Source organism: Saccopteryx bilineata, chromosome 1 (assembly GCF_036850765.1).
Source record: "Saccopteryx bilineata isolate mSacBil1 chromosome 1, mSacBil1_pri_phased_curated, whole genome shotgun sequence".
In the NCBI taxonomy this organism is placed as follows: domain Eukaryota; kingdom Metazoa; phylum Chordata; class Mammalia; order Chiroptera; family Emballonuridae; genus Saccopteryx; species Saccopteryx bilineata.
The window spans coordinates 112,342,888-112,359,975 of record NC_089490.1 but is presented as its reverse complement, the minus strand read 5'-3'; the positions used below and the strand labels follow the sequence as shown (position 1 = coordinate 112,359,975).

The 17,088-nt window shown below is 41.3% G+C and overlaps 1 protein-coding gene across 2 annotated transcripts in view; it reads right to left on the bottom strand.

The window, feature by feature from the left end:
- The window catches only part of BORCS5 (BLOC-1 related complex subunit 5), an 88,393-nt gene that overhangs the window by 29,457 nt on the left and 41,848 nt on the right, over positions 1-17,088 (bottom strand). For both annotated transcript variants that reach the window (XM_066264517.1, XM_066264516.1), the window contains exon 3: positions 662-819. In XM_066264517.1, coding sequence (XP_066120614.1) covers positions 662-819 — 158 coding nt within the window. The remainder of the gene's footprint in view (positions 1-661; positions 820-17,088) is intronic.

Below are 17,088 nucleotides of genomic sequence, written 5' to 3'. Positions count from 1 at the left end.
TTTATTTTTTATTTTTTTTACAGAGGCAGAGATAGACAGGGACAGATGGACAGGAACGGAGAGAGATGAGAAGCATCAATCATTAGTTTCTCGTTGCACGTTGCGACTTCTTAGTTGTTCATTGATTGCTTTCTCATATGTGCCTTGACCGTGGGCCTTCAGCAGTCCGAGTAAACCCTTGCTGGAGCCAGCAACCTTGGGTCCAAGCCGGTGAGCTTTTTTTTTTTGCTCGAACCAGATGAGCCCGCGCTCAAGCTGGCGAACTTGGGGTCTCGAACCTGGATCCTTCTGCATCCCAGTCCGACGTTCTATCTACTGCGCCTCCGCCTGGTCAGGCTACAAAAATTTTTTTTAAGATTCAAACTGTGACTCAGTCCGTATTTTTGTTTGAGATCTGACCAAAATTCCGAGATACGAGTCATGATTTGGGAAGCTGCCGATAGTTGGCGCATTGGCACATGGGTCCAGTATCGGCAGTTTGATAGACGAGTTGACTTGACTTATGAGCTCAGTTACAGAACAAATTAAATTCATATCTCAAGGCACCACTGTACTTTCAATAAAGCTAGGATCACTGGATCCACCACCCAGTAGAGAAGGACTCAGGAGTCAGAGGAAATCACAATAGAAGTCAGCAATGTTATTTTCCCACAACCCTTACCTCTTTGATTCGTTTAACCAAAGCATTCTGATCAAAAGCAACGGCCTCTGCGCACTGATGGAGGTGGTCCTGATATCGGAGGCAGAGCTGTAACACCTGCTGAGAATCCAGTTTCTCCAGTTTGGTGTTTGTTGGTGAAGTCTGGCCACTCAACAGTCCTTCAAAACAGAAAAAAAAGAATGAAATCAAACAAAATGGAAATTACTGTTAAACTTATAAGTAATGTAGCTTAGCCATAAGTTTACTAAAGACTGGGTAAGAGACCTAAAATTAATCTCGCATCTTTTGTTTTATGCTAATGACAACCATAGCAACTCTCATTTACGGAGCATCTATTATGTACCAAGCACTGGCAGAGTGCTTCCTGTGCATTATTTACACTCACAATCACCACTGAAAGTAAGGTATTAGTAGCCCCATTTTCCAGATGAGGAATCCCCGACACAGAAAGGTTAAGTAACTTCCCTAAAGTCACATAGCTAGTAAGCGGTTTCTCCAAGATAGAGCTCCTGGGACCTTATGACATCTCTTCAAAGTATCAGGAATATAAATCCCTTCTTGATTGAAAACTTTGGAAGATATATTTACTTAATTCCTTTTAATAATTAAAATGGTTGTCTGAGAAACAGAGAAAAAGAAATAAAATGTATAAGGAAACTGTTAGGAGGAGACACAAACATGGAAAAATTTAAAAGTGAATAGAATGTCAGCTGACTCACCATAAACTTCATTCTTCACATTTTCTTCCACCAAAGTTTATTCAATGTCCTTACATTTGCATAGACATTTTACTTTCAAAGCCTTTCATATAGAATTACCTTACTTTTATTTAAGGTATGTAGAACAGAATAATTATGAGCATTTACAGAAGAAGAAAGCAATTAAAGAGGTAAATGACTTGCCCGTGGTCACACAGAGAAGCCCTGACTAGAACGCAGGCCCACAAACTTTTGGCCGAGAGCATTCTGCTGAGCCAAAGTTTCACACACTATTTGGTTTCACACACTAAAGGGGTTAGGACCCCTTTACCCAAAGAGCTTTGGTTTATGTAGTTTATATCAATATTCACCTATTAAAAAATTAAACTGAGAAAATTCTTAAGTATTAAATCACTTAAAAATAACAAAACCCAATTAAATGTTAACAAATAACATATTTTTAAAAAATTATTACCCTGGTCAGATGACTCAGTTGGTTAGAGCATCATCCTGAAGTGTAATGGTCACACGTTCGATCTCTGGTCAGGGCACAAACAGAAACAGACTGATGTTTCTCTCTCTCTCTCTCTCTCTCTCTCTCCCTTCACTTCTCTCTAAAATAAATAAAACTTCATAAAAGAAGAAAATTATGTTTTCCAAAACAAAAAAGTGAGAAGAGTGGCACTAGTTTATGTTTTTCTAAGTCTTTTTTTTTTATGTCTGGCTTAATACAGTATGTCCGTCAAGTCATGGTGCACTTTTGACCAGTCACAGGAAAGCTACAAAAGACGATAGAAATGTGAAATCTGCACCAAATAAAAGGAAAACTCTCCTAGTTTCATACCTATTCAGTGCAGTTCGATGTGGGCTCATGCACAGATTTTTTAGGGCTCCTTAGGTAGCTATCCCGTATAGCCTCTACAGACCCATCACTGACTGATGGCCTACCAGAACAGGGTTTCTCCACCAAACAGCCGGTTTCCTTCAACTGCTTATCCCACCAAGTAATGTTATTCCTATGTGGTAGCGCTTCGTTATAAACGTGCCGATATTCATGTTGCACTTTGGTCACGGATTCGAATTTAGTGAGCCACAGAACACACTGAACTTTCCTCTGTAGCGTCCACATCTCGACTGGCATGGCCGTGGGCTGGTCCACTGTATACACGGTGTTACATCATCATCTGCGCATGCACACATGCTGACACATCATCCTACAAAAACTGGGAGGGTTTTCTTTTTATTTGGTGCAGATTTCACATTTCTGCTGTCTTTTGTTTCTTTCCTGTGACCCGTCAAAAGTGCACCATGACTTTACGGACACACTGTAGAACACAACTGCAGTTTTTTTTATCCACTTCTGTGTTTAATCTGTTGCTCTTCCACATCATGTAACTTCTGGAAAAACTCTATTGTATATTTGTAAGAGAATGAGAGACATTAGCAAAGATCTAAGTATTATTGTGAAAATGGTTTTGACCTGAGAGAATCCCTAGCAAGGTCCTGGGACCTCAGGGATCCCCCACCACACTCTGAGAAGCACATGCTCTGCCTAGTACCAGAGCCAGTGACACAGCATGAGGTACCCCAAAAGAAACACAACAATGGGCCCTGTATATTCGGGGAGGAGGGGGGGATGGGGGCTGACCCATATCAAATGTCATCTTGAGAGCCTTTCCCCATTCCTGCCCCCAACCACCAGGGTCAAGCCCTCACTGTTCTAAGGTACTGGAGCCTAAGCTAGTGTTCCCCCACCCCCAACAGGCTATGAAATGAGCTACCCAGCTGGGCAGGCCCAGAGTATCTTTGGAAGCGCCAGTCACTGCTCTCAGATCCTCACCCGGCCTGATGGACAGAGCTCAGGATTGGACCTGAGGCGCTGCCTTGCACCCGACCTCGGGCTGCCAGCCCTCGGTCCACTACTGATCCTAAATAGCTCAGTCACTCCGGTTGGCCTGCCTCTACATAGCACCTTTTGGTGAGGCTGGTATTTGAAGAAACAGGGATTTTAATTTTTTTACCATCTGTCCGTTACCCTCTTCTACCTCTCTCCACCCATTTTTCCCTCCTGAAGCCTATCAGTAGATGAGTGAATAAAAAAAGCTGTGATATATTTATTTTTATTTTGGAGAAAGAGGAAGAGAGGAAGAGAGAGAGACAGGAACATTGATCTGTTTCTGTCTGCGCCTAACCGGGAATCAAACCAGCAACCTCTGTGCTTCAGGGCAATACTCTAACCAAGCTATCTGGCCAGGGCTGGGAACGATTTTTTTTTAATACTTATTTTTTAAGACTTTATTTATTGATTTTTAGAGAGAGGAGAGCAAGAGAAAGAGAGAGAGAGAGAGAGAGAGAGAGAGAGAGAAAGACGGGAGGGAGGAGCAGGAAGCATCAACTCACAGTTGCTTCTCATATATGCCTTGACCCAGCAAGCTCAGGGTCTTGAACTGGGGATCTCAGTATTTTAGGTTGATGCCTTATCCACTGCACCATCACAGGTCAGGCTTGGGACTTATATTTTAATTGAAATTTTTATTGGTACAATCCTCTGATCTTACTCTGATGTCCCCATTTTACTTACACTCATTTGTGTGTGTGTGCACGCACACCAGTGTTTTTGATTCTATACTGTTTTTTCACCTGTTGGGTCATGTGTCCACCACAACCATTAGATGCTGCACCACTCCATCACAAGGATTTCTTTTTCTTTTTTTCTTTTTTTGTATTTTTCTGAAGCTAGAAACGGGGAGAGACAGACAGACTCCCGCATGCGCCCAACCGGGATCCACCTGGCACGCCCACCAGGGGGCGTCGCTCCGTCGCAACCAGAGCCACTCTAGCGCCTGGGGCAGAGGCCAAGGAGCCATCCCCATCGCCCGGGCCATCTTTGCTCCAATGGAGCCTCGCTGCGGGAGGGGAAGAGAGAGACAGAGAGGAAGGAGAGGGGGGGTGGAGAAGCAGATGGGTGCTTCTCTTGTGTGCCCTGGCCGGGAATCAAACCCGGGACTTCTGCACGCCAGGCCGACGCTCTACCACTGAGCCAACCAGCCAGGGCACAAGGATTTCTTTTTTTTTTTTTTTTTTTTTTTTGTATTTTTTTGTATTTTTTTTTTTCTGAAGCTGGAAACAGGGAGAGACAGTCAGACAGACTCCCGCATGCGCCCGACCGGGATCCACCCGGCACGCCCACCATGGGGCGATGCTCTGCCCACCAGGGGGCGATGCTCTGCCCATCCTGGGCGTCGCCATGTTGCGACCAGAGCCACTCTAGCGCCTGAGGCAGAGGCCACAGAGCCATCCCCAGCGCCCGGGCCATCTTTGCTCCAATGGAGCCTTGGCTGCGGGAGGGGAAGAGAGAGACAGAGAGGAAGGTGCGGCAGAGGGGTGGAGAAGCAAATGGGCGCTTCTCCTATGTGCCCTGGCCGGGAATCGAACCCGGGTCCTCCGCACGCTAGGCCGATGCTCTACCGCTGAGCCAACCGGCCAGGGCCAGGGCACAAGGATTTCTTATGTTGCTACTTTTTTCTTTTTCTTTTTTTTTGTGACAGAGAGAGAGACAGAGAGAGGGATAGGGACAGACAAAAAGGGAGAGAGGCCCTGGCCGGTTGGCTCAGTGGTATAGCGTCGGGTTGATGCTTCCAGCTCCTCCCCCTTCTCTCTCTCTGTCTCTGCTCTCTCTCTCTCTCTCTCTCTCTCTGTCTCTCCCTCTCCTCTCTAAAATGAATAAAAAATAAAATAAAATAAATAAATAAAAATAAGAAGCCATGAGGTCGCTGGCTTGAGAGTGGGCTCATCCAGCTTGAGCATGGGCTCACCAGATTGAGTGCAGGGTTGCTGGCTTGAGAATGGGATCATAGACGTGACCCCATGGTCGCTGGCTTGAAGCCCAAGGTTGCTGGCTTGAGCCCAAAGTTCACTGGCTTAACGCCCAAGATCACTGGCTTGAGCCCAAGGTTGCTGACTGAAGCAAGGGGTCATTCGCTCTGCTGTTGCCCCCCCCCCCCGGTCAAGGCACATATGAGAAAGCAATCAGTAAACAACTAAGGTGCCGCAACAAAGAATTGATACTTTTCATCTCTCTCCCTTGGTCTGTCCCTATCTGTCCTTCTCTTTTGTCTCTTGTAAAAAAAAAAAAAAAATTATCTTTTTAAATTAGAGATTCATCTAAGTTGTTGCACATTATCAATAGATCATTCCTTTTTATTTCTGAGTAGTATTCCATGGCATGTATGTACCAGAGTTTAACCATTCACCCACTGAAGGACATGTGAGTTGTTTCTGGTTTGGGGCTATTATAAAGCTGCTATGAACCATTGTGTATAGGTTTATGTGTAAACATAAGTTTTTGTATCATTGGTATAAATACCCAAGAGAGCAATTCTGAGTTGTATGGTAACTGCATGTTCAGTTTTTGGGGGGTTTTAATTTTTTTTTAATTTTTTTTTTTTTACAGGAACAGAGAGAGAGTCAGAGAGAGGGATAGATAGGGACAGACAGACAGGAACGGAGAAAGATGAGAAGCATCCATCAGTTTTTTGTTGTGACACCTTAGTTGTTCATTGATTGCTTTCTCATATGTGCCTTGACCGTGAGCCTTCAGCAGACCGAGTTGGAGCCAGTGACGTTGGGTCTAAGCTGGTGAGCTTTTTGCTCAAGCCAGATGAGCCCACGCTCAAGCTGGCAACCTAGGGGTCTCAATCCTGGGTCCTCCGCATCCCAGTCCGACGCTCTATCCACTGCGCCACCGCCTGGTCAGGCTGCGTGTTCAGTTTTTTTTTGTTTGTTTGTTTGTTTATTTATTCATTTTAGAGAGGAGAGGAAGAGACAGAGAGAGAGAAGGGAGGGAGGAGCTGGAAGCATCAACTCCCATATGTGCCTTGACCAGGCAAGCTCAGGGTTTTGAACCGGCGACCTCAGCACTTCCAGGTCAATGCTTTATCCCACTGCGCCACCACAGGTCAGGCACTGCGTGTTCAGTTTTATAAGAAACTGCCAGTCTTCTAGAATGCCTCCAACCAAGGAAACAGGATTTTTTTTCAGACCACTGAAATCTCCAAACATAATTATTAAGGGCTACCCTATCACTGACAAGAACACAGTCCCAGAAACAGACTTGTGGAGGAAGATCCCAAAAGGTTTTCGCTGTCAATCCAAGATTGAAGTAGGAAAGGGGTGAGGACACACCACAGAAAGAGGAATGGTTTTGTGCCATTGACAGTGGGCCAGGATACTGCAGATAATGCAGTGATAAATTCAACAATATAAAAATCAAGAGTCCCAGTTCCCATGGCAAACAAACAAACAAACAAACAAAACAACTTTAAGTTAATAAAAACCTGGGGAAAATATTTGCAACCCATATCACAAAGGGTAAGTTTCCTAGTACATAAAGAGATCCTAGAAATTGGCAAACCAAAAATCAGCAGAAGAAAGACAGATGAAGCATATAAAAAGGCATTTCACAGAAAAGGAAATACCAATGCCTCAACTATAAGAAAAGATGTACAACCTTATTCATCATAAGAAAAATAAAAATTAAAACTCTACTGCTAGCCCATTTTTCACCTATCAAATTGGGGGAAAAAATCCAAAGGTGTGATAAAAACTCTGTACGTGAAACTGAAGAAACAGGCATTGCTGAACCATGTGTAAGTCACTGACACCTCCACAGGGGCCAACTTCTCATGGGTGTCAAAATGACAAATGCATGGAGCCTTTGATACAGTAATTTCACATCTAAGAATTGTATGGACACTAGCACACATGCTAAATGATGTAAAATGTATATATAAGATTATTCATTGCAGCAGTGATTATAATAGTAAAATATGAACAAACATCTCAATATCCATCAAGGGAACTTGTCAGTTAAATCATGGTGCAGCTGTAAATAGTAGTATATAATCATAGAAAAGACTGAGGAAACTCTGTATGCAGTCACATAAAAAATCTGTTAAGATATTAATAAAAGAAAGGTACATAGGATCATGTATAGAGTGTGCTACCATTGTGTAAAAGGAAAAGTAAATAAAAATATTCATATTCACTTATATTTTCTTTTTTTTTTTTTTTTTTGCATTTTCTTTTGCATTTTTCTGAAGCTGGAAACAGGGAGAGACAGACAGACTCCCGCATGCGCCCAACCGGGATTCACTTATATTTTCATAAAAATATTAAAATAACAAAAATGAGACAGTTGGAGAACAAGGGTCTGGAGGGAGACTTTCATAGCATAACATTCTTTAACTATATGAATATATTTCCTCTTAAAAATACCTTTCAAACACTCATTTTAACAAAACGTGGCCAAGTTCTTTCCCATTTATTAGTACAGTTTTCTTGGGCAGTTTCCCTTCTTCTCCCACCTCAAGTATCCCCACTCTGCAAGTCAAAACTAGTTCCAATCTTTCATTCTCACCAAGGTTTATATGGATGAACACACAACAGTATCTTCTCCAAGGCAATTCAAAGCCTCATAGCAAACTGAGCTGGTAGAACAGGGACGGTGTTTACTTATCTTTTTTATCTCTTGTGTCTAACATACTGTATGTTAACTGTATGGTGACAAATCGTCCTCCTTTAATGAGGACAATTTTGTAAGTTCCGCCCTCCCTCGAAAAGTGTCCTACATGTCTTCCTTTTTGATATTGGAAGACTAATCTGTAAATGTCCGTATTCAATCGATACAGAGTCAATCCATTGCGTGTGATGTGATATATTTGTATTTGACATGACGATTCGTCAAACATCAGTACAGTGCGGCGAGATGCAATTATGAGATGCATGCTCTCTGCACGGGAGACCTTGAGAGAGCGAGTGATATACTGAATGTGCAAATGGCTTTGTGTACTTCTTACTGAAACACGACACTGCACATCCGACATTGCAGACTCACAATTATTCTTTCTCAGTGAATATTCAATCATAGACAGGTAAGCACAATTCATGTTTTATTAATTCATTATCTATTTAATAATTTCCAAATATGTATAATTTTATTTATAAGTATTTTCCCAAAATTCAAGTTTAAAGTGGAAATCTAACCTCAAACCATATCTATTAATAACACATTTTGATTAAATAATTACATAAAACAGACTTTTTAAATTAGAAAGTGATAAATACACCCAAATATAACTCCAAATTAGTGATTTTCTTTGATATTTAGTTCTGATCATTTAGCTTCTGGAAAATTCACCTACCATGATGTAATGTTTTCAGTTCCTAATATGCTTCCATCGTTCAAGTAGCTCTGTATTTTATTTTTAATTTTAAATTTCATTTAAGAGATGGAGAAATAAAAAAACAGAAAATGCCATTTCAACGATAAATGGAAAAAGAAATTTCCATTCCTCATACCAAAGAAAGATACCATTGTTTTCTGCAATATTTGCAGCGGAGAATTTTGTATTGCAGTTGGGGGTAGAGCAGCAATAACAAAACACTTGACTACAAACAAACATAAGCAATTATTAGATGCATCAGCTTCCAGTTGTAAAGTAACAAGCTTTATTAAAACTTCAAATTATTCTGAAGATGAAAAACAGTTGGCTGCAATGGAAAGAACATTTGCATTTCATACCATAACTCGTCAAGTTTTCATAGTATGGATTGTACAACTAAATTACTGAAAAAGTTTCACAATGCAAAATTTTCATGTGCCAGGACAAAATGTGAGGCTATTTTGAAATCAGTATTTAAAAATTACTGTGACAAAATACTTACAGAGGACTTGGAAACTGCAGCATTTGTAACAATCTTACCTGATGCATCAAAACAATGAAATTAAATTGTATCCAATAATAGTAAGATATTTTAATGTTACCAAGGGCATTCAAGTAAAAATTTAAAATTTAGAATCCATTGAAGGCAAAAACCTCTGAAATTTTGTCAAACTATCTATACAGAGTAATAAATGAAAACAATTTGAAGTCCAAATTGTTTGGATGCTCACTAACAGCTGATAATACAAATACAAATTTTGGTGGGTGAAGACGCAAAGGGGTGAATAACGTGTATGTAAAATTGCAAGAGTTACTCCAAAAGAAAATACTAGGAATAGGTTGTAATGCACATATTTTGTCAAATGCAATCAACACAGCATCATGTGCCACGCCAATTGATGTAGAAGTAATCATAACTACAATTTATTTGCATTTTAGTTGTTTTACCGTTAGTGTTGCTACTTTAAAACAATTTTGTGAAGAAGCAAATGTTGAATACAAAAAACTTTTAGGATATTAAAAAGTTAGATGGCTTGCTCTAACATCTGCTATAGAGCGTGTTCTACAATTATTTGAGCCTCTCTGTTCATATTTTTTAAGTTTAGACAAATGTCCTAAAATCCTGGAATTGTTTTTCAATAATAAAATATGAGATATTAATGTATTTTGTACATAATCAAGCATCTATTTTTCACAAAACGATTCAAAAGATTGAAGGTGAACACATTTCAGCTATAGAAGTTAGTCTTATTTTGAGTGACTTTATCCTTTAATATAAATCTCATTTTGAAGAAAAATTTCTTCCTTTAATTATAAAAAGAAAATTGTCAGACTTAGAGGAATCAAAATCCGGGCATAACAGAAAAGTTTATGAAAGAAGTGCAGAATTTTATCAGACATGTTTTCAATATATCAAAGAATGGTCTGAAACAAACATCACGGGAAATAAGTTTTCTTTTTTTTTCTTTTTATTTATTTATTTTTACAGAGACAGAGAGAGAGTCAGAGTGAGGGATAGACAGGGACAGACAGACAGGAACGGAGAGATGAGAAGCATCAAATCATTAGTTTTTTGTTGCGCATTGCGACACCTTAGTTGTTCATTGATTGTTTTCTCATATGTGCCCTGACCCTATTAGGCCTTCAGCAGACTGAGTAACCCCTTGCTTGAGCCAGCGACCTTGGGTCCAAGCTGGTGAGCCTTGCTCAAACCAGATGAACCCACGCTCAAGCTGGCGACCTTGGGTCTTCCGCATCCCAATCTGATGCTCTATCCACTGCGCCACCGCCTGGTCAGGCTTTTTGTTGTTGTTGTTCCACGGGAAATAAGTTTTCAATGGTGTTTTTTTACTTCATTGCAAGTATATTGGACAGATATTGAATCTTGTCTTAAGGGTTTTTTTGTATTTTCTGAAGTTGGAAACGGGGAGGCGGTCAGACAGACCCCCGCATGCCCCCGACCAGGATCCACCCGGCATGCCCACCAGAGGGCGATGCTCTGCCCATCTGGGGCATTGCTTGTTGCAACCAGAGGCATTCTAGCGCCTGAGGCAGAGGCCATAGAGCCATCCTCAGTGCCCGGGCCAACTTTGCTCCAATGGAGCCTTGGCTGCGGGAGGGGAAGAGAGAGACAGAGAAGAAAGAGAGGGGGAGAGGTGGAGAAGCAGATGGGCGCTTCTCCTGTGTGCCCTGGCCGGGAATTGAACCCAGGACTCCTGCACGCCAGGCTGCCACTCTACCACTGAGCCAACCAGCCAGGGCTTGTCTTGAGTTTTTATCTAAAGAAATGCCAGACATCAAAATAGATGATAATTGTCTTTTTGAAGAAATTAGAAGACTGAATGTATATTTAAATTCTGAAAAATTAATACAATGGGAAAATGATAAAAGATGGGTGGAAATATTCAGCCATTTCAAAAATGAACATATTCCATGTGAAAATTTATTTACTCTTGTTCAATTTACTTTGTGCTGCCCTGGAAATAATGCAGCAGTTGAAAAAGTTTTTTCAATTGCTGATGATTTTTGGACAAGTGAGAAATCAAGATTGAATGTTGATACTCTAGCTGCAGCACTTGCCATAAAATTCAATATGCAGTATGTTTCTTGTTCAGATATTTCCAATATATTGTTACAAGATGATACATTGACAAAAAATATTCATTCAATGGAAAAGAATTGAAAGAATTCATTCAATTCTTAGATAAGATTATCTAAATGAGTACTTTTTCTTACAATTATTATTAAAAATAGGCATGTAAGTATAATTAAAATATAAAATATTACAAATGTTTTTATTATGCATTTATCATATTATAGTGTATTATTGTTGCAATGAATAAATTGTTTCTTTTATTTACGATATTGTTTTCTTCAATTTATTTTTGTCCTCCTTTTCATTGTAAAAAAGTTGGTCACCTTAACATACCGCACTCAGTACATAAAAGGTTCCCAAATTAGGTTAAGAGGATGCAGTTCTGTTGTTGTAATTCCAGAAAAGAGTGAGTTGAGGAAGACTTTAGGAGGAAAAATAGACTTTTCAGGGTCCCTACTCTGTATTCTCTACATACACGTAAGAGTGAGACCTTGTCTCAACCTGAACCTGCTCGTCCAAGGTGAATAGGGAGGATTTCCAGAGTGTGGGTGACTCCTGAGGACCTGTATGGAGAATGGGAGGAGGCCTACAGGGCAAGCCCACGCTTCCAGAGGGCTGAAGCAGCAGTTGTGTTCTAGAACCTTGCTTTAGTTCACAAACAAAACCTTACTCTTCCTCTTAAGAAAAAATGGAAGACGGGTGGATTTCAAGAAAGCTTCCAAGTCTAGAAGACACACTAAGGTGTTCAAGTTAAGTTTCCCAGCCAACATCAAAGTAAAAGAAATTACAGTTTAAATCTCAATTGTACCTTCTAAATCAACAAAAAACAAAGCCCAGCCTCATGGGTCTATTGTCAGAATACACTTCTTTGACTCACAGGAATCTCTGAAAATCTGCCATAAATTCTGCTCCAGATCATAGAAAGAACAAGACAAAGGAAAAATGATGGGCTACTTTTTCTATTTCTGAAGTTACAAAACTGGGCCCTGGCCAGTTGGTTCAGTGGTAAGAGCATCGGCCTGGAGTGTGGATGTCCCAGATTTGATTCTCGGTCAGGGCACACAGGAGTAGCTCCCATCTGCTTCTCCACCCCTCTGCCTCTTGCTTCTTTCTCTCTCTCCCCCTCCTGCAGCCATGATTCAATTGGAGCGAGTTGGCCCTGGACACTGAGGATGGCTCCATGGCCTCCACCTCAGGCGCTAAGAAGAGCTCTGTTGCTGAGCAATGAAGCTACACCCCAGATGGGCAAAGCATCGCCCCCTAGTGGGCTTGTCAGATGAATCCTGGTCAGGGCACATGAGGGAGTCTGTCTCTGCCTCCCCTCCTCTCACTGAATAAAAAATAAAACAAAACAAAAAAACTGTGGCAACCCAGGAAAATGCTAGAAGCCATGAATACAAAGTGCTTCCATCACTCTCAAGAGTCAGGAACCCATCTGCCTCATTCTGATGACTGAACCACTCCTGCATCTTCTGATAAAAGGGAAAGGGAAAACAGCTGAATTAATTTAGAGATGATACATTTTGTCCTTTTTAGAAGACCACACAGCTCTTTATTGTGAATGCACATTAAGGGTTTTTACAAATTGGTGATAATTAAATGAGATGTGTGCTCTCCTGCTCTCTCAGTCCCCACGCATCTACCTCTTCCAACAGTCTCACACCTGCCTAGCCAGCTTCACTAGTTCACATTAACCACCTCACCTCTGAGGGACCCTAGGTTTCCTTCTCTGTTTTAATTCCTATTTACCAACTCTAATAATAGCCTAGACCCTTACATACTAGAGAATGAATCATATATCACCTTGAAATTATTTTTTGTACAATTTTATAAATATTCTTTATGGTTGAGATTTTTTTATCATTTTTTAACTTTTTATTACATAAGTTACCAAGCATATAGAAAAGTAGAAAAAATATATATATACCCAAATATTCACCATCTAGATTCAACAACTAAGACTTTATCTAATTCATCTTTCTCTCTGTATTTTTTTCCTTTTCCTGAGTCCATTAAAAATTATAGACATTATGACATTTCACTCCTAATATGCTATTCTTCCACATATTTACAGTCAGTCTTCCATGTTACATAAAAGTTTCTAAGTTCTGGCTTCCTTACTGTTAGGGAATATGGCCATTACCCTCAGTTTTCTAATTCTTTTTTAACTTAAAACAGTGATGTACATAAAGTAGATTGTTTACTGAGTTAAAAACCTGACCTAATAGATTGCATATATAAAGAGCTGGGTTTGCAAATGGTAAAAACTGGAGACGTTCCTAAGACCCTGTGAAACCACTCTGTTTATACAGGAATGGAGAGTGGGCCCTGGGGAGGGGCGGGGACCAAGCCTGACGACTCAAGATCAAGCAAACTGCCAGCTGTGCCGACCTCTCTGTGCTGAGTGTAGAGTGGAAAAATCATCAGGATTAGAAATTTGGGGAATATTTTACTGAGCAATCTTTTTCTTTCTGAAATGTCAGGTAGGGGAAAACTGTTTTTCTGAAATATAATCAAGAGCCAGGCGGGCATTAACCTGGGTTATTGCCAAGCTGACTTCCTTGACTTTTAGAGGCATAGTCACCTGCAGAACCAGAAATGAGTATTATGAGCAATGGGGCCATATTTGAGAAACAGTGTAACAAGCTTCATTTCTTACCACAGAATCCAGAAAGCAAAATCTATGTAATTTTGGCAAAAGTTACTGTGAAGATACAATTAAGCAACAACAGATTATGAGAAAAGTAATTCTCCCTAAAACTATTAAGGGATTTTTGATTCAGTTGCTCCTAGTGTATTTCAAAGACAAAAAACTCTAGTTCTCAAAGGCACTCCCTCCCCTTAAAGAAAGGAAGAAGTCTAAAAACATCTGCCCAACTTGGACAGGATCTTATGATGTGTGTGAGAGCTCAGTTCCTTTGGGGCAATTGAAAAGGATGCCCTCCATGACTGGTCCACTCAGGAACATCTCCCTCCGTTCAGTCATGTCAGAGGAGCACCAGGCTCACTCGGGAGAAGGAACCAGTCAGGATGGCTCTCATCTTGTTTCGGTTAAAATCTGTGGCAGAAGAAACTGCAAGCAAAGACAAGCCCACTCTAACATGTCAAGCCCCTACAATGTTCGCTGTAGATAAAAACAATGCTCTCAGGATCCCCCTCCTAACAGTTTCCAAAAAACACCAGAGGTTCAAAAAACAACTGTCTCATTAAAGTATGCTATAGACTGAAAGTTTGTGTTCCCTTCCAGATTCATATGCTGAAACCTTATCCCTGGCACTGGCTGGTTGGCTCATTGGTAGAGCGTCAGCCCGGTGTGTGAAGTCCTGGGTTTGATTCCCAGTCAGAGCATACAGGAGAAGCATCCATCTGCTCCCCCCCCCCCCATCTCTCTCATCTCTCTCTCTCTCTCCTTCTCCTGCAGTCATGGCTCAAATGGAACAAAGCTGGCCCTGGGTGCTGAGGATGGTGCCATGGTCTCGCCTCAGGCACTAAAATAGCTTGGTTGCCGAGTAACGGAGCAACAGCCTAGACTGGCAGAGCATTGCCTGGCAGGGGGCTTGCTGGATGGATCCCAGTTGGGGCACATGCGGGAGTCTGTCTCTGCCTCCCCACCTCTCACTTTAAAAAAAAGAAAAAAAAATAAAGAAACCTAACCCCCAAAAACATGGCATGAGGAGGTGAAGCTTTTGGAAGTGACTTGGTTATAAGGATGGAGTCCTCATAAAAGGAATTAGTACTAGTATGAAAGAGACCCCAGAGCATTTACCTGCCCTTCTACCATGTAAGGACACAGCAAAAAGAAGGCTATCTATGAATTAGGAAACAAGCCTTCACTAGACACCCAATCAACCACACCTCAATCTTGAACTTCCCAGCTTCTAGAACTGTGAGAATTTCTGTTATAACATCAGGGTGGATGACTCTTTTGTGGATGAGCAAGAAATTTCTGGTGGGCTAGCACCGGTCCATACACTGACAGTTAAACCTTGCTTGCAAGGCACATCAAGATGGACTATAAAAGGGAGAACATCGTTATAGAGTCAACAGCAATCAAGGGAGCTGATTTTTTTTTTACAGCTATTTTTTTTTAATTTTCTTTATTCATTTTAGAGAGGAGAGAGAAAGGGAGAGAGACAGAGAGGGAGAGAGAGAGGAGAGAGAGACAAAGAGAGAGAAGGTGGGGAGGAGCTGGAAGCATCAACTCCCATATGTGCCTTGTCCAGGCAAGCCCAGGATTTTGAACCGGATACCTCAGCATTTCCAGGTCGACGCTTTATCCACTGCGCACCACAGGTCAGGCAAGGGAGCTGATTTTTTTCTTTTTAGTTTTCAGAAAGATGAATCACGGTTTTGCTTTCATTGAAAACAAATGAAGTACTAAGAAAAAAGATGTAACAAAAAAGAAATCTGCCTGAAGGCGGTGCGCAGTGGATAGATAGAGCATCGGACTGGGATGTGGAGGACCCAGGTTCAAAACCCTGAGGTCACCGGCTTGAGCGCGGGCTCATCTGGCTTGATAGGCTCATCATCTTGAGCACGGGTTGCCAGCTTGAGCATGGGATCATAGACATGACCCCAAGGTGGGTGGCTTGAGCCCAAGGTCACTGGCTTGAGCAAGGTGTCACTTGCTCTGCTGGAGTGCTCTCCCCGCCCCCCACCCCCACCAAGACACATATGAGAAAGCAATCAATGAACAACTCTAAGGAACTGCAACTAATTGATGCTTCTCATCTCTCTCCCTTCCTGTCTGTCTCTATCTGTCCCTCTCTCAGACTCTCTGGCAAAAAAAATAAAAAAGAAATCTGAAATATTAAATGCCAAGACTTTCTTGCTCAAAGAGGTCACTCTTCTTATAGGTACTAACTCCTGCCTTCCCTGAAGAGTTCCACACCCTCTACACTTCAAAGGTGTAAAGCCAGGAGCTACGGCCAGGGTCATTATCACAGCAGCCGTCTGGCCTATGCAGGTTCGCATTGGATTCGGACAGTAGGCAAAGAAACAGCGGGGCCAAAAACTGGTGGGCCATAGTCTTTAATTCTAGCTTTGCACCCGGCGGGCAAGTAAAAATACACACTGGGCTCCAAAACCCAGTCACATTCAATGCTCACAAAGCTACTGACTTATCCGAGTTTCCTAGAATCAAAGGTTTCTAGCTCACCAGACTTATTCACCTCTGTTCCCCATCTCCTTTCCTTATCCCAGATACAAACTCTGCCCAAATTGGCTTCTCACTCAGCATTCCACCATCTTGGCTGCTTCTCCTGGCCTCCTCCACGTGGCCTTTCTCTGCTCTCCTCTGCTCTCTCTTCTAATGATTATCTCAGGAACCAAGAGCCCAAGCTCCCACTTCGTCCCCATTTTATAGTGTAGCAATCCAAACTCTTAATCCAATATACAAAACAGGGAAGTCTCTAATACAAAGTCACTTCTCAGAGGCATGATTGGATTGTACCGCCCTACATCAAAAAGGGTAGGAAAGGCTTAATCCCAAAACCAAGCCCCAGGCTAAAGGATTCTGCCTGCCTTTAGCCCACCCCAACACACATTAATATCACCTGGGCAATGGCCTCTTTAACAAAGTGAGCATAATACATTTTATCTGCCCAACAAAAGGATAATGGAAAACACAGGATTGTTTACACTGGAAAAAAACATCTTGATCAGATGAAAGTTCTCACTTACCAGTAGCTTAAAATGCTGAGGCAATACTTTTATAACAGCTAATTTCTAAAAATAAGATCAATTTTTTAAAAAAAACCTAATTTTTCCATACATGATGTCTAATAATAAGGAAAATAATCTGTTTCTAACTCAGATTAAACAACAGAAAATATAAAATGTTTCTTCTATTCAGTTACGACACAAAAAGCTAGCAATAAAGCTAAGTGTCATATACGAAGGCCTATTAGA